The sequence below is a fragment of the Centruroides sculpturatus genome, unplaced genomic scaffold (assembly GCF_000671375.1).
Source record: "Centruroides sculpturatus isolate CEXI.00-Female unplaced genomic scaffold, Cexi_2.0 scaffold1286, whole genome shotgun sequence".
Lineage (NCBI taxonomy): Eukaryota > Metazoa > Arthropoda > Arachnida > Scorpiones > Buthidae > Centruroides > Centruroides sculpturatus.
The window spans coordinates 1-21,202 of record NW_019385544.1 but is presented as its reverse complement, the minus strand read 5'-3'; the positions used below and the strand labels follow the sequence as shown (position 1 = coordinate 21,202).

Sequence of the window (21,202 nt, the reverse complement as noted above, 5' to 3'; positions counted from 1 at the left end):
ATTAACTATTATATGTCGTGTCTCCGGAGGGATCGGACTTAACCAGTAAAATCTTAATTAATCGATCCGTTCGTAAACTCGATACCGGAAAGTCGCGATCCTAACGAAGTAGGCTACTATTATTTTCTGTGGCACCTCATCCGCGCCTAAATAATAAAACAATTATAACCGTTACATCTTTCTCGACCACAATACTTTATAATATTCGATATAGGACCAAGTTTCTTAAACTAGGATTTCGAACATAATATAAATGTGATAAATTTTAGTTAATTATAAAAAACTACTGTATCACCGTGCCAGCTGTACGGGACATAAGCTAGCAGACAGCTACTGTACAGTTAAGCTAGTGTACCGTAACTACTGTACTGTATATCTCTTCAGATTTCAATTTTGAACGTAACTTTTGTATATTACAAATTTTCGATTAATTTACGCAGATTATTGATATTTTAGAAATTATTTGAGCGAAAGTAATATTACAATTATTCGTGGCGCGGGAGGCGATAAAGAAATTTATAGTACTGTACAACGAACCATAAGGATGAATGTGGTCGGGAGAGAAATAAATTACGGAATTTGTAATAGCGGATAGTCGTTTTCTGTACCAAATCGATAGTTTAATTATTTTCTCTAAAATGTAACTCGTGCGCGGAATTACACGACAACTAGAAATGCGAAGCGACACGTACAACGCGTCGCGGACGACAATGCTTTAGTGCGGTGACAGCTGTTGTAATTTTATCCTCAGACAGTTACGAGAAAAACCAATATTTATTGATCTAATTAAGACGTTACCAACCAAGTAAAATTCAAAATACGTAAACATTGACTTACGGAAAAGTCTTAAAGTTTTTTCCTCCAGTTCATTATTAATTCTTTAATATTCGGATCTAATTTGCGTAGAAATATAAAAAATGACAAAGTCTGTCAGTAAACGGCATTTATTTCCACGTGTTTCCAAAATGGTAGTTATGTTTTTACTCGTATAAAACGATTGTAAAAATATAAAAAGTATTTATGATATTTTGTTTCGTATAACAAATAAACATTTTATTATTATTACTAAACGCTTTTATCCCACCGTCTTTGTTTCGTTACAAGTTTCATCGCTTCTAATTGAGAAAGAAGGTTTCGGCCTTCTATCTTAAATTACAACTAAATTCGAGTGCCGTGACAATGCGCTTTAATTGTGTTTTGGGGTGGCTCCGTTCTCGCCGTCCTCCCAGCCCGATAACGTAACCAAATGTAAAATTTAATCGCGGTCTGCGTGTGTCTAAATGCGCTGTAGCCATGCGTATGGTGGGGACGATGAGGGGATGGCCCCACCCCCTCTACCCCGATCTGAAAAAGTATAGCCAATAAAAACGTTTTTAAAAATTATTTATCGATAATCTTTGGCGAGAATTTTCTGTTGTCCAATTAATTTAAAGCTGATTTTGACGAAACTCGGTATATACGTTATATAGACCATTATTGGAATAAAAAATTACCTCCAGATCGCGCGTTTTACGAAATCCTTACGCGAAGTAGGCAGACTCGCTTTAGTTACCGAGATCTTCCAAATCGACCTCATCAATCCCCATCCCCCGAAAAACCCGAACAATGCCTTTATTGCCACTTATTAACAAAGGTTTTTTATCTACATATACAAGATATTACGTATGTATACAATCTCAGCTGTTATGTATTAATTTAAACGGTAATAAATCAATCTTAAATTATCGGAAATTTATTTTTGAACTTCTATATTCGTAACATTTTATGAATTGAAATAATAAATTGAACTTATGTATTTCTTTTATAGTCCGGGCAGCGAAAGTATAGACACGAGTCAGCCCCAGTTGCCGAGATCTTTGTTAGACGAAAGGAGTGAAAGGAGACGCGTGGGAATCGAGACATTATTCTCACCTCTTTCATCTGTTTTGTTTTGTACATTTTAACGTGTTTTTGTATTGTTTTTGTACGGGTCAGGCGCTGTTCTTCTTAACTTTCTCACGATGGCCGGCCGAGCTTCTTACAAATTAAATAAAACTGGTAACGAACATAATTGTTACCTTGTAGTCTTAATTATTAAACAATAAAATGGTATTGCAGTCTGCGCCTCATTTTCTTTTAATAAATTAGGTGTAACGAAGACTTCGTTTTGTATAAATTTCGTATTACTTACGATAACGTCTATGACATTCTGCATTTGTAATATTTCAGCCAACAAAGCTTCTCGATACTGAAAAAAACAATGAAATTTACGATACGTGTCGTAGATGGTAAAATTTCTTTGTATTTTAAAGTTACGTCAGTTCTAATGTCTATGCCCCGGGCCTAGAGGGCTCCCAAGTGTCAAGGGCCCGCAAAAATTGAATTATACTTTTTATAAAATTTCTTAATTTTTTAATATAAGGTATAAAGTTTGTAATTCAACACCATTTCGTAAATAAATACATTTCGACTCTGATTTTGATGTTATTAAAAATGAATTTTAAGTCTAGATTCGAGCAGAAATCTCGTTCGAGTCAATTAGCGGACATTGAAAACGAGGAATGCTGTCCTGGTCCGAGCGCGATGGAAATTGCAAATAGAAATAATATATTATTTAATGAATATTTCCTTCTCTTTTTCGGCAAATATTTCAATTCCCAACGTTTAATTTTGCTTGGTAGAAGCTGGAAAATAAAATTATTTTCTAGACAGCGACTAAGCGCGACTCAATTTTCAAAATTTAATTCATGAAACAATTTGGTAATAAACTTAATAGGTTAAGCAGAAATAAGTCGTTAGCCGACTTACGTGGAAACTCGTAATTGGGCCACCATAAATTTATATCGATAGAATATATAACATTTATTTTAATGTTTTTATGGTTTACAACCAAATTGTATAACGATTTCAGTTTTATTCGTTTTAATTCGGTTGATTAATTATTTAAAATAGCAATTCTGTTGGTTAAAAAAATCATTAATGAATAAGTTGAAAATCGTTTAGTCTACACTCATCGCGGCATTAAATCGGGCCGCGATTTAGGGTCGAAAAATCCCCAGGAATTTTTTTGGGGTGATCCGATCGGATATATCGGTCCCCTTTCTTCGCCATCCGGCGCTCTATGCGGGCCCGACCAAACTCGTAACGGACCGACTAAAAAGAGGCCCTGTTAGCGCCCTCGGGGCGAAAAGAGTTTAAAAAAGCATCAAATCATTAAGTTTTTGAGTTATCGAACTTTATTATTGTTACTGCAAGATCTTTCACATTTTCTCGATTAATTTCGGAGAAAAATCATTAGTTTTAGAAATTTAGTGCTAGTACCAATAGTAAAAATCGTTAAACTAATAAGTAGGCTAATCCCTTCTACGCAAATCCTAATAGGCCATAATGCTATTAAAAACTTTAAAACTTAAATTATATTTATGTATATCAAATTTTTATTTTGAAAATATAATAATAAACTTTTTGTATTTTTTACCTTTGTATTAAATCGTATATAATTATTTTATCTAATACTATATACTAAGTAATATAAAATATTTACATTACAGTATTTTACTTCGCTAACTGCCAGATTATTCAACGGGCTATAATAAGGCTAATTTAACGATAAGCTATAAAGTAATTTGTCTATAATCGCGGTTAGGCCGCCATCTAATGATAAATTTAAAAATTAGAAATAAGTTTAATTTTTAAATCGAATCGAGTTGTATATTATTGTACACCGAACGGAATGTTATAAATACAGAAATATTCAATTATCAAATGAAGAAGTACGCGTAGATTTTCTTTTATTTCGAGAATAAAAGGCGAAACAATCCAGTTTCGCGCTTTAATAATTTTTCTCTTTCTTAAAATATGTTTACATTAGCGATCTTTTCGAAACAAGCGCTGGTAAAACGTCACACAAATTCACAGTAAACATTTGACGAAATACACCGAAAAACATCAAAATGTTTTGCGCGTGTTTACAAAATATTTCACTTCGTTTTCAAAGTCCTCCGAAGAAATTGCGCTTTATTTGTTGATCCAAACAGAATTTTCGCTGTAAAATATCAGATTTCGGGAATTTCGTCACTTTTCCTTACAAGTAGTATAAATATTTTAAGATTTTTAGGATAAGATTTATCATCGGAGAAGCTCGGATTTAAAATAGCTGCGCCCATTCCGGATTTTGCTTATTAAGTCACTTATAGTGGGTTGTCGGCTGGTTTGATGGGACGTATGAGCTATATGCCAAGGAGCTCATTCAGTGGGAGCCGGTTCCTATTGAGGCGTTAGACGCGTCGAGTGGACTCGGAACATATTTATTCGTACTATATAATAATAACAGCGGGATAGCGGACATCGGACACCGTTAACTGAACTCCGAACACGCCTTACTACTAAGACTCGTTCGTACTCGTTGACCAGAAACAGGGGCGCCCGTACATCGGGGCGCTAGAAGTCTCAAATTTTCTGTTGTTTCGGGGGTCCGAAACAACAGAAAATTTGAGACTTGTAGCCTATTCTGCAAATATAAAAGAAACTAGTGAACGATATTTGTTCCACGCAATTTCGTCGTACGTCGAACTAAAGCTCACTTCTTGTTTTCGACCGGTGCAACTGATTCGACGTTCGCAGCTCCTCGCGCAATGTACCACGCCCTTTTTTTATAGCCCAGAAAAAACGAGGGATCGAATGGCATACCGTAAGAATTCGCGAAGAATTATAAGATCCGGATCGGATTTGAAACCGAATTTCTCACTCAAAAGTTCGGAACATTTTTATCGCGAAACTCGACTTTCGCGATTCGTCATTCGACGATACGAGTCCAATTGTTGGATGTAATGTAACCGGTATGTGTAGCGAAACTGCTACCGATACTCGGAAGCGTACAGATACATAAATTCAATGTTTTAAAAATAACTTTAATTAACCGATTAAAATACGTATGTAAATTTCTGACAAAGATGCCAGACTGTTCGTTTATTCACCTAAGTATAAGTTAGAACCAGCGTTTAATACAAAGGATTTACTCGTGTTAAAACAATATATGTATTTAACGAATTAAAACTTAAGTTTTACGTACTGCACAGTACACGTAACTTATACAATATTGTGTAACTTACATCATATAGGCCTATATAATGCGGAGATGGAGCTAAAAATTTCTGAGGTGATATCGATACTTACGACGACGCTCAATAAAGAAGACCGAACGAGTATTTAAGTCCGATGCTTCCGTTCCGTTCCGTCTAGGGTCGGCCGCTCGTCGTGTTTTCTTTTTACTCTATTTTCTTTAAACCTAGAGCGGGATGTAGCGGGAGAGTCTCGCTGCGGGAAACGCCTTTCCTTTTGGCTACATCCACGATAATGTAACTTATATAACACATATACTGTATAATGTTTTAACACGGGATCAAATTACGTTAAAATATCTATCTAAAAAATACAAAAAAAGCGAGGAATATAAGAACTCTTTTCAATGGCGAAACGTAGATTCGAAAAGAGTGTAAAATTTAATTAATTTTTAAATGTAAATTATAGAATTTCTATATCGGAGAAAGACTTTTCGCCCTACAAATTGTTTTCTAATTTGTATTTCTCGTTGAACGGTTTCTATCCACGCGCCTCTTATTTTTGATGCCAACAATGGTTACGCGTAATCGATTGCGCAACAAGATGGCATCGTTTCGCAAAGAACAAACGAGACTATGGTTAGAGAAATGACAATTACAATTTTCCGAAAGATTTTTTCTTCGCAAACAAACGATACAAATTCGTTCTCTTTCACTGGTTTCCTCTTCTGCGCTACAATCGCGCGATGCCAACCCAATATAAAAAAGCCGGTAACGTCGTAGCGGGACTTTTCCGCCATTCTTTATTCGTTTTTGTTTCTTATAATTGTTGCATTGTAATTCTTAAGATTGGTTCGGAAGACGATAAGGAGGTGGGGCCGTATCTCTCCAACCGACGGTGCGATTTTACCCAACATTTCTAGAAACATTTTTCCCTATTACACGAGCCTCCCCGCGGTATTCCCGAAATTTTCGACAACGTTATTAATTAAGCTGGAAATTAGACGAAAACTCGTGTCACCCCAAATACTCTAACATCCGTATATACAGAAAACACGCAAATTTTTTTTTTCATTTCTGGACGTTTCCAAGCGCTCCGCGTCCTAACCGGTGGCCATATTTATCCTCCGTTATATAACGGACGAAAAATTAAAATTGAAAAAATGATATTTAAAATAACATTTTCTCACGTCCCTATTCAATTTTGTATATTATAAACGGAGCCATCAGAAAATTCGTATATAGCTTCAATATTTCATTTTCAATTTCTTTACTCTTATATAAATATTGAGCAATATTTATCGAGGAAATTTCGGCAGGCCAATGCGCTTATTTACTCTTAAAAGTATCAAAAATTATATAATAATTTTTAATAAAATAAAATATCCTCGGAGTATTTTGCCGAATATATGCTCTTTAAGAATAAATTCCGCAACAAATAAATAAATAATAAAGAAAAATAACGACGCCATTAGTGCTAAAGAATAGAAATATATAAATTTTAAATGTCACCGAGTTTTTAATTACACGCTTAATAAAGTAATTCGTTAGGGCCTTCGACAGCTTATTTACGGCTGGCTATTTAGCATTTTTTTTAGGAAGAAATGAAATAAATACAATGTTTATTTATTAATAAAAAGCGGTTTTTAAAGATTTTATTTTTTTTTTAGGAAAAATAACATTAGTTTAGAGGGAGAGGAATCGGGAATCGGTAGGGGGAAAAATCCCTAGTTCTCCCCTCTGGTCAGCCCGGCGTGCCGTAAACAACGTTCGATGATAAACAGAGTTTTTACATTTTATAAGAAGGAAAGTTCTATTTAAATACAAACGTTTAATCTCCTGTTTTTTTCTGTAGGATTATTTGAGAGGAAAAAGATTGAAGTGACGTAGTTTTTCTTTCCATCTTTAGAGCGCCGCCAGACCGTGTTCGAAACACTTTTAAATTCTTACTTTCTACTCACACGCGCAAAGGAATAATTACGTTTTTATATAATAAAAATTATAATTAAAAAAAGCTACGCGCTAATGTATCGAGTTTTTATTCGTTAATTTTTGAACACGTCCGTAAGGAAACGAGTACCCACGCAATTTCGTCGTACGTCGAACTAAAGCTCANTAATCATATTTTTAATTTATTTCATTTAAAATGTAGTACATCATACTTTTCCTTTAACAATAGACTGGCGCCAATCGTCTAACTCCGCGCCGGAGAACATTTCTGAATCGAAATAACATAGCTTCCGGTCGGTATCGGAAGTTCTAGTATAGTTAATAGGGTATATCTGTCCCCCGCGGTTTCCGCGTCCGGTCTCAGATTTCATCTATCTAATTCTGTCCTCGAGATTAAAGAAGGACGGACAGACGGATGCCAGTGGGAATGTACTGTACGTACAATTTTTCAAATTGCAATCAAACAACTAAAAAATTTTGTCCGAAAACACGCGAGGGCGAGTAGAACTCGAGAGCGTTATTGTATTAAATAAGAGGATCGGGCAATACTGTCGGAAACAAAATACTTGGCGCCCGCCCATGTCTCCTAGCCCAAGTAGCCATTACCGGGGTGGTCTATCGGAGGATTTCGCTGGGTAAAATCTCTATTTTGCCACCTCCGACGGTTCTACCTCTACCGAGCAAAAGTAATCTTTACGCCAGTGGGTTTTTTAAAGGGGTTTGGCTGTAACGGAGTCGGACTTTACGGAATATTTTCGGCGGTTTAAAAATTACAAAGAAATAAAATAAGAATATCGACATATTTTTGAAGAAGTTTATAATTTTTCTGTCAAATTTCCCGGAGAAGAAAATATCGAAGATATCGACGAGAAAGGAATTTCCAAAAGAAATTACGGGTAACGCCATTTTAAAGCGTCACAAACTAAAATTCGATTTATTCTTATTTTATTAAAAATACGTTCGATTTAATTATATTTGCAAGGCGTTATCTATTCGTTTTAATTATTCGCAATGGGCATTGAGAAGTTTCTAATTGATATTTTCGAGTAATTTTTTTCCCGAGTTAATTACGCTTATTTTCTTTTCTCTAAAGGAGTTAATTTTAAAAAATATATATAATTTTTAATGCCGTTTTTTAATTTATTTCGTCGAAGCCGTATACTTTTTTACGCTTAATTCGTCAGTCGTAATTAGTGTGTGTAGAGGAAAAATAATATCAATTTTTCTTTTCTCGAGGATTTTTGTAGCTAAAAGTAATAAAAATAATATAATTTTTAGTAAATAAGACAATTTTCAAATTCTCGTAGTCGGGTGGCGCTTAAGGCTTTAAAAACACGTATTTGTAAAGCGTTTGACCCGGTTAAAACTTTCTTTCGTACATTATGGCAGAGAAGAGAACATTAAATTTTTTGTTACTGGTTTGTGCCAAAGAAAAACGTTACGTATTAACATTTCTTCCTCGCGCGTGAAGTAAATGGCCGTTTTTATTGCCGATCCGAAGTAAGCTGCGGCAAAAAAATTCCGTTAAAAGAAAATACGTTAAAAACTGTAAAATATAAAGCTTTTATTGGCTTTTTATTATTAAGTGCCTCGTTAATATTACACAAATTAACGATAAAAGTGTTTCTACGCGCGCGCTTCTAAGCGACCAGCGGATAAGAAAGCCAACCAATGGCGTAGCTCTATACGAAACCAACAATCCATTGGTTCGCTTACTCGTGTGTATTTCGTTTTACAACTAACAAACTACGCCATTGGTTGGCTGGCTTAAGAGAACTTCCTAGTGGCCAGAGGTTACGCTTACTCGTCCCTTAATAATTTTGAACTATACGAAATAAATAATAAAAATTTTAACTAAGTTCTGCAATAATGACAAAGTGTTTTTACACCTTCTTACGAATAAATTAGATAATAATTTATGATTTATTTCTTTAATTTTAAGTAAAATTCTGTAGGAAAAATAAGAAAATGTTGGTAGTTAGTTTATATTTTTAGTTTCTTAAATTATGCATCCATTAAAAAAATTAAGCTAATTTAATTATTATATTATCAATTCGTAAGAATCGTCCGAAAAACAAACATTAAACGGATAAAAATACAAACGTTCATTTGTTAAATTACGGTCTTTTTGTTTGAATTTAATTAAGAGTTGTTAGATCATCCGATAATTAAAATAAGTAAGTTGCAACGTATTTGTTTTTTTTCTCTTTGTATTATTCTGTGGTTTTATGTTTAACAAACATTAACAAATCAAAATGTAACGTTGTCGACCTTGTTAGACTATTTATTGATTAGCCGAGTGGAGAAAATCACCGAACACTGGTCGTGGATTCGCGCCTCACCCGGCAAACAGTAGTTGATGGTGGAATTTTCCGCGTTTCTCACCAGAAAATGCGCGAATCCACGATCAACCCACGAACTACCCGTACGTTTAGACACCTAAATAAAAGCCAGTTTCCTATACAGAACAGCGTTTCTTATCCCGGCGTGTGAGCATTAACGACAGATTTTTAACCTATAGATATGTAAAATGAAATATAAAACTATCTTACGCTATATAAATTTGATTCGGCTTACCGAGTACTCTCAGAGCCCGCGATAAACTGTCCGCGACCCTCTATACCTTTGTCACCTCGAACACAATTTTCAGGTGGGAGACGTATTTTGGGATTAAAAGGGGTGCAAAACACTAAAAACGTCAAGAAACATTGCTGCGGAAGGCCTTCGAGGGGCGCTTCCCAGCGGCAGATTGCCCGTGTGACGCGTTGCCTTATCCTATTAATTCTACAATCCTACTTGTTGATTAATTTAATTTATTTTCTTTAAAATTTAATAAAAAGTTTTAAATCCTTTCAGTAAAAATAATACGAATTAAAGAATTTCATAAAAATTAAATTCACTCGGGTTTCTTTTTTCCTTCTTGACAATGAATTATTCAAATGTAACAAAGGGATTATTATCTTAAAGAAAATGAAGATAGCGACGGTTCTTTATGAATTTTATATTATATACATATATTCTTTTCTAAACTTTTATCTCGTAATTGCTAAGTTTTAAAAATAAATATTGTAATTACGAGTTTCTCTTTATCTGACTGCGCGGTTTAATAAACAACCTTTCAAAAGATTCGATGGAATCCACAATATGCAAATAAGCATTAACTAATTTTAGAAAACGTCCCGCGAGAGAAAACACCAATAAATTAAAAAAATGATTTACGGCAAAACTTGCGGAAACCGGAATCGCCTTAGTTTTTTTTCGTTTTAGACAGATTTTACTGTGTTTTTTTTCGACTCAGTGATAAACACTGATAAGAGAGGGGAACTTTTGTGCGTGTGCGTGCGCGTGTGTATGTGTATGTGGAATGCACTTTCCAGCTTGATTTATGGATGTGTTACCTCGATGTGACAGAATGGACGCGTGTGGCGACCGATAGATAATGTCTTTAAGTAGTGTGCGAGAGGAGGAGTGCTAAAGTTGTTTAACATAAAAACAATTGATTGAAAAACCCGTCGACAGCCGAGTGTACGAAATTCTTATTCGGCAGTTAGAATCGGTCTGTAATTAAGTTTCCTGGTGACTTTAAGGGAAATTAAAATGAAATTTCAACTGTTTTAATTATTTAATACGATAGACTGTTATCGGCAAGCGTCAAAACGGTCAAGAGTGATGAAAATGGATTACGAAACGATAACGAAATTAATTTCGAATGAATTCGCGTGTGTAATATGTTGTTTCCTGGATGGAATTCGTGGATCTTCTCGTCATATTTACTCCGAATTACGCGCAATAATTCGGATTATTGAATGGAAACCGAATGCCGAATGTAATAAAATTAGAATAACTAAGATAATTTCACTCTCGACTCTGAAATTTCACCTTTCATATTTGTATGTTTGCGTTTTATCACTCCACTTTTCCCGCTAGAAATTTGATGGAAAAGTTTTTCCCGAAAGCCGTTATGTCTCAATACAGGAATTACTTTTATTCGCTGTCTCTTTCGTTCTTTCAACAGTTTTAGGTGTGGCACTGATAAATTCTTTCTGACGGGCGTAGTCGAGACATTAGAAAAGGTCGCTTCATCATAATTTCATCTCGGACATCGATTTCCTCTTTTCTCTCCGGGCAGCTCTTTAATCCTTTCATTTTGTTATTTCACAAATCCGGCCGTAGGGCGATCTGCCAAGCGGGGAGTGAATCCCAGGAAGACTTTCGAGGGAAACTGACCACTATGTAAGAGTTAGACACGCGAATAAAACGGGAAAACACGCCGCCAGCTCGTTTCTGAGGCGCGAACCCACGACTACCGGTGTTTCGAGGCTTTATCCACTAAGCGACTGATGGGCAAATTTCTGCTTATTTCTTCAATGCGAGATCAATTTAAATGTAAATTATATTCTTTAAAACAAACGTGATTTATACTATAAAGTATTTTATTTTTATCATTTTCGAGGTGTTTGTTATAAAGTCCCGCGTTTACGGTGGCGCGTATCCTACGGATAAAAAGAACAATTGCCTGGGGTCCCCACCAACAGGGGCCCCAAATCAATCCTTTATAAGAAAATATCTCCACAAAAATATTCCCTCGAAAGAAAAATTTCTCGAGTCAACACCGTACGCGATTCTTCTAATTCGAATTTGCCTGGATCTCGTGAAATTATAAACTCGCCACTGTGTGTATACGTCATTATCGCACTCTCCACACCCCTAATGACACCGCTGATGTATATATATATATAATAAAGAATAAATTGCATTTTCGTACCAATAATCTCATCACTGAAAGTGAATGTTTTTTTATTATTTTCTCGAGTAATAAATCTAAAGAAGATGATCCAATATGCTTAACTAATCCAAATAAATTGATTATAAAACACGCACTTAACGAAGATAATGGGAAAATATTGTATACGTCAAGAAAAATTTGAAAAAATATTCTCAGTTCTAGTACCTAAAGCTTCTGTGGAATATAATTAAACTGCTAATCGATTATTTTGTATGATAAAATGGTAAAAACAGTACAATAAAGTTTTGTTTCTTTGAATTTATGATTTTTATTAACCTTCTAATCGACGAACAAAGGAAATTTATGTTACTGCCTGTACCGTGCCAACATATTTCTTATAAATATTACGTTTAACATTATAAAATTTGTCTTATAATAAGCTTGATCAAGGGGTGCGTAGCCTGGACCAGCTTTACTACAGCTGTATAAGAAAACCAATGATGTGTCCATTTTAAACGAAAACGGGTTATGCCATTAGTTTGCTTATTCGGTTTGCATTTAATGGTAAAGAGTAAGGTAAAGAGGCTCTTCGATGATAAAGAGACTTTAACGCAGGAAACAAGCGGCTAAATAAGCGAACCAATGATGTAGTCGGATTACGCCGTTGGTTTACGTACTTAGCCGCTTGTCTCTTGTCTCGGATTTTATTTTCCTATTACAAAAAATCAAATTTTATAAATGTATAATAACTTTTTATACGTTAATTGAGACGAATACGTTGTAAGTGGAATTTATTTCGAGAAGAGAAACATATAAACTCTTCCTTCTCGGGTTTANAAACAGTGTCGTAATTCGCCAAGTGCAAATCAGCAAATTCGTAAAATTTTTGTTTATTTTGAACAATCCGGATAATCGAAAATCCGGATAATGGAGGTCCGGATAATGGAGGTTCTACTGTATCTGAAATTTGTAGCGTCTTGCCCCCGTACTTCCCACTTTTCCCCATAACAATAAGGCGGTGCCGGTCATCCGCGTAACTCCGTTCTGGGGAAAATATTTGAATCGAAATTACTCGACTTCCGGTGTAGTTCGGAAGGTCATATATAATTAATCGAGTCCTCCCGCTCCCGAGCTTTCCACATCTGGTCTCGACTTTCCCCTAATACCGTTCTCGAGATTAAAGAAAGACGGACGGACGGACAAAAGTGGGAATTTGTCCGCATTTTTTTCAAATTTCAGCCCAATTACTGTATTCCCTGTGTGTAATTTCGCAACAAAATACGGCTCAAAACACAACAAAAAGAATCTGTACGGAAGGGCTACAGACCGTATCGTTCGTTGCTTTTAGTCGTATATACCCGGTAATCCGGCATCCTTCCGCGCCAGGATCGGCCGGATTGGCGAGAGTCTACTGTAATAATCTATATAACGTGGAATATTGCCTATCGTTGCAGCTTTATTATTTATCGATTGATTTATTTAATGTATTAAGAGCCAAACCTTTTCTCTTAATAACTTTCGTGAGAGCATTTTGATGCCATTTGTGTTCCTTTAATGGGATTTCTACAACGTAAAAAAATTATCGGAAGCAATTTTATTAATTATGGATACATCTAATAAAGGATTATTTTAATTTAGCTTCCGTTAATCCGAAGAAATTTCCTATTTTACCCTTTGCCAAAATGGGTCCCAAAAATGACTCCCCCTCGGGAATTTCGCATTTTTTGAATTGAAACGTCGAGAACTTTTAAAACATTCGGAGTTGTTTTCTGTATGTATAGGTGTGTTGGGAGCGCACGATTTTCGTTCACCCAATTTGAAGCTTAGTAACTCTCGTGACTTTTGTCGAAATTTTCTGAAATTTTGCAGGGAGATTTGGGTATTAGGGAGATGGATGCTGTTTTATTTTGGTAGTTAAAGGTCGCGCAGGTGGGGAGATAGAGAGAATCGTGTGTCGTGTCGTATCACGCGAGAGGTGAAACTTAATGAAAAGTTTACTCGTTATTAGCGTTATCGTTATAAATTTTTTTTAAAACACCTCTACCCCCAAAGTAAGCTTTTTACCATTTTATAATAATTAATAATATAAAAGAAATTTGTTTATTAAAATCTCGAGAGATGGCGGCACACACAACTTTAACTCTCGCTGGGAAAGCTACGCAACTCGTTGCTGGATATGTTCATTTTATTAATTAAAATAACTAAGATTTCGATGTAATTTTTAAATATTATGTGGGAAATTTAACGGAAAAAAATCTTTAATGCCATTTATTTATAATATGTAATATATATATATATATATATAAAGAAAAATGTCAGCTTAGAAAACGATTGATGCATATTATACAATAGGAAGCAAAGCGAAAAAACTCGATCAAACGGCATAAAAAAAGCAGATAAAATCGAAATGTTTGGAAATTGTGTTCCTTATTCAAACAATGTCCAATTCATTCCCTTCGTACATTTACATTCCTTATTCATTTGGAGGCAGAAAATCAAATTTGCAATACATAAAAAAAGAATAGAATTTTATTTGTTTCGGTTCGGGCGTGCAAAAAGAACGAGAGACGCTTTCTGCCCGAGTGTTAGAGTCAACGTAGGGCACATAAACATCACGTGACAATGACGTTACGCCGTGACTTACGTCAGCGAGCGTGTCAATGTGACATTGGCCGCCAAGCATTTCCATCTTCAAAGATCTACTTTGGATAATTCAATCTCCTATTCGCTGCAGCCAACAAAGGAGCATTGCAAGGTTATCTTTTTACGTCCGAATGCAATCCCAACGTAAATCATTATATAGGTGACTTCTTCCATTCCAATGCAAATTCTTTTTTATAGCCTTCGAGAGTTCTCGCTTTCCGCTAATCTTTAAACAGAAACGTTTACGGGGAGGGAAATTCGCGACTCTTTTAATCCTCCGAAAATAGGTAAAATTTCTAAAATTAAGCGGCAGGATTTCATTAAATCGAGATAAATTCCCAATTTAATTTCCTTCCAGATTATTATGATAAAGCCATTTCCAGAAAGCGAATCACGTGGGACGTTCTGTCATTGTCACAAACAACCGTTAGAATAATTCCCTTAGATTTACTTACGCAAACAAAAAAATTAATAAAATAAATCTCGAAATCTGAATCATAAATTTTTAAAATTTCATCATTTAATTACGGATATTTAAAAAAAATTACCTTAAATAAACACGGACTTCTCGGTAAATATATCAAATAATTCACTTATATTACAGTATTTACTTTAATTAATTAAGTAAACGTCTAATTATTTATATTATGATAATAAGTTTTGAAGTTTATTTTCCAATTTAAAGTAGTAAAATAGCATATTTATTTACCGAATTTAAGAAAAGAAATACTCTCATTGAAATTAATATTGTAGAACCCGTCTAAAAAGGACAAAATCATTCGGCACCGCGCCTATCCACTTTACGCAGATTTTACTGCGTAAATTTAAATACAGTAAAACTTGTGTAAACTGGAATCGCGCGATACCCAATATTTTTTCCGTTTTGGCAGTTTCCGTTTTAAATAGGTTCTTTATTTAACACAGAAAATCGCTCCGTTCCGAAGAACTTTTTCCGTTTAGGAAGGTTTCCTTTTTATTCGGGTTCCGTTTTGGAGAGATTTTACTGTAATAATTTCGTAATTTTCCACTTAGAAATTGAGCAGTGAAAAAAATAAATTCATTGTTGACGATTTAAGACCGACAATAAAAAAAAAACTTGAAACGGACGGTAAAACAGTTTATTGTTTGCAGGATAAAATCGATACAAAAAGAAGAAAAAAAAGAAAATTGTTTTACAAAACAAGAGACTAAACTTTGCAATAAAACATTTATTGTATTTGAATAAATTTTTAGACCGAATATACATCAGCGAAAGATCATAAATCACAATACACGAACAATAGAAATGAAAGAAAGTGCTTTAAATTAAGAAAGTGAAAAGGCGTGAGTGATAACTGAATGGACGTAACACGTCTAGTCGTATAAAATGCTGTCGAAAATTTGTTTCCAACAATTGACGATACCGCTATTTACAACCCGATAATTGTTCTGTTAATTACCTCAATCAGTGGGTTTTGTATTATTTCTACAAGTATTTTTTATGGGCGAGTACACCGCTGGGGAAGACTTTTTTTATTTTTTGCTCGTGTTTAAACCTACAAACTCGAGTAATTCGTAACTTTTCCCAGACATTTTTTAAAAATTTGTAATGAAATAATCCACCAGTTTCATTTGTTTGAATTTTTCAGTTTAAGTAGGGACGTTCCGAACAGAAATTTTGTCGTTTTGTAAAAATACGTGGACAAAAACCAACTTTTTTAGTAACTTTATAAATGTCTTTTCGAGTGGCAAAACATTAACGAGATGGTCCCAGAATGTTTCTTCATTTTAATTCTAAATATAATTATATTTTAAAAATACTACAAGATTTAACTTCTAAATACTATAAATGTACAGTTTTTCTCACTTTAAAGCGTAATTTTAAACACAATTTTTGATTTTTCGAAGACGTTTCGAGTAGTAATTATTGTTTTTAAAGATATATTTATATTATTTTCGGTGATCTAAATTAAAAAAAAAATTCGACTTTTTAAATTCAGATCAGACGGGTTTTATTATAGAAAATAATTTTGTTTCTATTGCCACCGATTGATTGTCCTTCTTAAACGAGGGATTTCGGAATTTAGAGGCACTTGGTGGCACGACGCAGAATAAATGCTACCTGGAAATAGATATATTTTGCTTCGTTCCTTCGGACAGTTCGTGTACGTCCTCCCCTTGTACCGGTTCTTCCCAAAACGAGACCACAGTTTTGGAACCACGCTTCAACCTCCCGTTTTGATTCAATAGTTCCGGTACGTGCATAACGGCTGCGGTCACAAAAGTCACTTGGCTATTGTTCCTGGACGTTCTCCTAGAGGTCAAAGGTGACGCCGGTGACCCACACGTGTCCGATTTTTCTCCTAGAACCTTTAGATCCGAGGAAGAATCTCTCGAAAACAGAGACGGCTTTTCACGATTCGGAATGTCCAAGGTAACGGAACGATATCTAAAAATAGCAATATAACGATTTGTCGTCTTAAAAGTCTGGAAAATTTTTCTCTAGAAATTAATTTAATTGAATTAACTATAAATATATCAGAATTGGATGGTTTTCGATTATAATTAATTCTATAAATTTGCTGTTTATAATTAAATATTCGTGTAAACATTGGCTGTTTTCATATTAATGGCTCGGACACTTAATTGATATAGCTCTAAATAAATTAATATTCTTCATAAAATTCGCATAAAGCGCGCCATATTTCCATTACAGTTATTATATTTATAGGAAACGAATAACAATTCTGCGCATAAATTCAAATTCGAATATTTTAATTTATTTTCTAAATATTTTTCACGGCATTAAAGTTATAGAGGCGAGTGAAAAGTCCCTCGCACCTTTTTCATTTTAAAAGCCAACCCTTTAAAGGTCAACGAGTACTTTTGGAATGGAGAAGGTGCGAGGGACTTTCCGCTCACGCAGTATTAATTATTTATTAATATAAAACTTGTGAGATTTACTTTATTAAGACTCGGCGCGTGTCGAGATTTTCTTCGAATTGTTTTCGAGGTAGAATACCTCTTTCGACAATATTCTAGCCAAGTTCTTTAAATATTTAAGAGCTAGTTCATATTTTTATTACCCTTTTTTTGTTTTAAACTTTAAAGAAAGCGATGGAAATGTATTTTAGTAAGTCTACTTCACATTTAACAGCAATACCCATTCGAAATTGAATATTTGAAGAAACCGAAGAAGGCGGCAGGAATACTAAAATCCATATTTCTTCAAAACAGTATTTTCGGATTTGACTTCAATCATTCTCAACACGTTTTAACGTTTTCAACAGTTTTGCCTTCGATTTTTCTACTCCAGATTTCCACAAATCTCAAAACGAAAACACGCGCATTTCTATTTGATCGCGGGTTAACTGTTATTGCTGTAATTAAGGTGACGTCTTCGCAATAACAGGCTACAATTTTTAATTATCTTTTAATTTAAAGAAATCGCGTGATTTCCCGTCCAAACCGGAATTTTGTATATAGTTAATCGGGGTCTCCACCCCTAAGCTTTTCGCGTCCGTTCTCGATTTTCGTGTAGATAAATATCGAGACGGGCAAATGGCAGCCCCCTAAAATAAGGAACTTACCCCGCTTGCAAGCGACGGAGACGATCGCGTTTGCGTAAACGTTGCGCTCGGTACCTGAGAGCGCAAATAATGGCAAACGTGATTATAGGAAAACTGATGATGCAAGACAGAATCGGAATAACGATCGGTCGAGGATCCAATGACAGCGACACTGTAAAGAAACAATAGAATTAACAAAAGAAGTTCATTATAATTTACATCGAAGGGTTTACTTAATTAAATAAAGCGGAAAGACTCCAATGTTAAATAAAACAGATATCCCGACTCCATGGTACAGAAGTAATTCGAGTCGAATTTACAGACATTTACAATGTATTCGATAAAAGATTTCCCGGAAATTAAAGATGCGCTTCGCTTGTCGTCGCTTCCTTAAACGTTATAAATCCCAGGTGCCGCGGTTCCATATAACGCCAAACTGTCATAAAATCGTCTTTATGTGTACACGTTCGATAAAGGTGTTTTAATTTCGCATCAAATTTATACATTTAGAGTATTATTTAACGCTTCTATTTACTTTTCTCGGTATCGTGCCCCGGAATTTCATCGACTTCGAATCCGATGACGTTATCCGAATGATGTTTTAAGGTGCGGCCCACTCCACATCCGACAGACAACCAAACGTGCGGGTGGTGTAGCATTTTAGCCACGTATAGGTTGGGGGCTCGACCCCAGCGGCCTCCACTCCAGTATAAAAAACGTGACCAATAAAAGCTTCTAAACTTAAATTACGCGCCAAATAATACGGTAAAAACCTGTCCAAAACGGAAAAAATATTCGTTGTCGCGCCATTCCGGCTTACGCGGGTTCTACCGTACGCGCTCGAGCTATTATTATAAAACGTCTCCGCATTAAAATGTTTTAGGAGTTTTGTATCGGAGATTTGGCAGAGAGCCGCCTAAATTTATTATAAAAACATTTTTACTTAAATTTTATACCTGGTTTCGTCCCTCAAGGTCAATTTATTGTAACGACGTTGGTGGTGTGTTCGTTTATTTTTCTTTCCGGGTGAATTTTCAAAGTGTAATTTCAATTACATTACCACTTGGCGTATTTAAATAAATAAAAAAGAAATTAGAATGGTTATTGAGAATTTTTTAAAATTTATTACAAAAATTACTTTACAATAAAAAATTGAATGGAATTTTTTCTGCTCCTAATAAAAATTTTCAATGGACGCAGGAGCCTATATTTGTCGCAATTCATCTTGGTCTGCACCCTTTTTTCCTCCCTCCTCGTTCTTCCTTTTAAGTAATTTCGTCTTCACTTTTTTATTTTCTTATTTTTTCTCCATTTCTTAAAGCAATTTTAACAGAAATTATCGTTAAATATATTATTATTGCGGAAGAATTCGATATAATTTAAGTTTACTCGAGATTCTTAAGAGTCACTTCTAGAGCGAAACCATTACGAACATCCCTTTTTGTTTTTTACTTCACCGAAATAGAAATTTCAGGAAGCTTAAAATAAAAGTTTCACGCGGAAGAAGAAGCAAAAGACTGGAAACTCTTTGGTAATTCATTTTTTTTATTTTTATTTTATTCAAGTTTTAATAAACTTGCTGGAAACTTGTATAAATTCCAATCCCGGTTGCAATCGAGTCAACACATTTGTAAAGTGTTTGCTAAAGTGAATTTAATCTCTCGCTACTTATTAATGGCGCCTTCGAAATGTTACAGATATTTGTAGATAGGTCTTCAACCTTTCGTTATAACGCAGCAACCCTTCGTTTAACTTCCAAAATAATATTTATATTTCACTTTGGCGCGCTCTCATTACGTGCAACGGGAGTCAAAAATTTTTATTTTTACTTTTATCTCCGTATCGAGGGGTGGAGTAATACTTGTAAAAAAGTAACTAACGTCGTTTCTCCCATCATTTCACTGGTTTTTTTACGTTTATTCCACGTCCCCCCATCGATTTTCCATTTCCACCATACAATCGCTACATTTTTTTTCCATTTTATAAAGTGATAAGAGAAATATTTCTCGTTATAAAATTTTTATGCTGCCGAATTGATAAATTATTCCCGTCGAGGATGTAATCTTCATTCTTTTACTAACTACTAAAATATTTGTCGAGAAGGAAAACCCGCGGCACCCCACGGACGCGCTCTTCCCCTTCTCCCCCCTTCGTGCCGGAATTGTATGTTATTATGACGTAGTTGTCGGATAAATATGGCAGAAAGTTAATTACGATGGCAATTATCCGCTAAACTTTAAAATTTCTTATCTTTATAATAATCTCCGGTTCTTTGATAAAGTTCGCCGATTTATATTGTTGGTTGCCACGAGATGTCTTCGGGAAATCTTAAAGACTCGACGTTGCCGCTACCTTTTGTGTTAAAAGACGAGACTTTTTGGACTGTTTTAACCTTTTATTCGGGATTTTTTGGATTCGCGCGCATATTTTCATAATTTTCTAAACCCGAGATTCGAGATGTTTTTGGAAATAGCTCGATTCCCTCGGGAAATTAACCGTAGACTCTTATAAAACTAATAAAAATTAATACGTCTACGTCGTATATTCGATATTTTTAAAATAAAACAATAACTTAATTAATTTATAAGCTTCCAGAATGAATAAACAACAATAATTTCTTTCCCTTTGATCGTACAGTTTTTAGGAATTAAAACAAGAAGAGTTAAATTATCTATAGAAGAGGAATTTTGTTTTCACGCCATTTTAAGAACAATTGTAGATCGATGGATTTGCACGAGACAGTTAGTTGGATGGTCGACGAGAATAAGTTTCCTAGTTTACAGTTTCCAGCCAAGGCAATAGTTTCAAACTTAGAACAGACCGTTTGGGTCTGTTCTAAGTTTGAAACCATTGCCTTGGCTGGAAACTGTAAACTAGGAAACTTATTCTCGCCTGTTATGAGATTAGAGAAGTTCCTTAGACAGATTTATTTAGATAATAGATTTGTAAATCAAATATAAAATATATTTAAAATCGCTTTTATTGGTCGGTCATTTGAGATTGGAGTGGGGAGGGTTAGGGTTACATCACAATCCTACATTCGGTTTTATTTAATCGGTTTAGAGGATGGTTGGTGGGAATGACGATGAGAATGAAGAGGACGATGGTGAGATGGGAAGATAGTAAGAGTGGTCATCCCTTAAAACATCATTAAATGCATTAAGCATGTCTTCTCTTTAATTAGAAGCGGACAAAATTTGGCTCTGGAGATTTGAGGACAAGTTATATAAAATAGTTTTCAATTTTCGCTTATCTTCTGAAGAATGTAATATTTTTATTTTTCTTTTTCAATTATT

General features: G+C 34.7%; 1 protein-coding gene across 1 annotated transcript; it reads right to left on the bottom strand.

Annotated features, from left to right (window-relative positions):
* Positions 1-15,560: 15,560 nt before the first annotated feature.
* On the bottom strand, positions 15,561-18,565 carry LOC111639983. The gene is made up of 3 exons (XM_023385978.1): positions 18,442-18,565; positions 17,928-18,084; positions 15,561-16,786 (listed from the first exon to the last, which is right to left on the bottom strand). The coding sequence occupies exons 1-3, from the start codon at positions 18,563-18,565 to the stop codon at positions 16,456-16,458; spliced, it is 612 nt and encodes a 203-aa protein (XP_023241746.1). The 3' UTR covers positions 15,561-16,455.
* Positions 18,566-21,202: the final 2,637 nt, after the last annotated feature.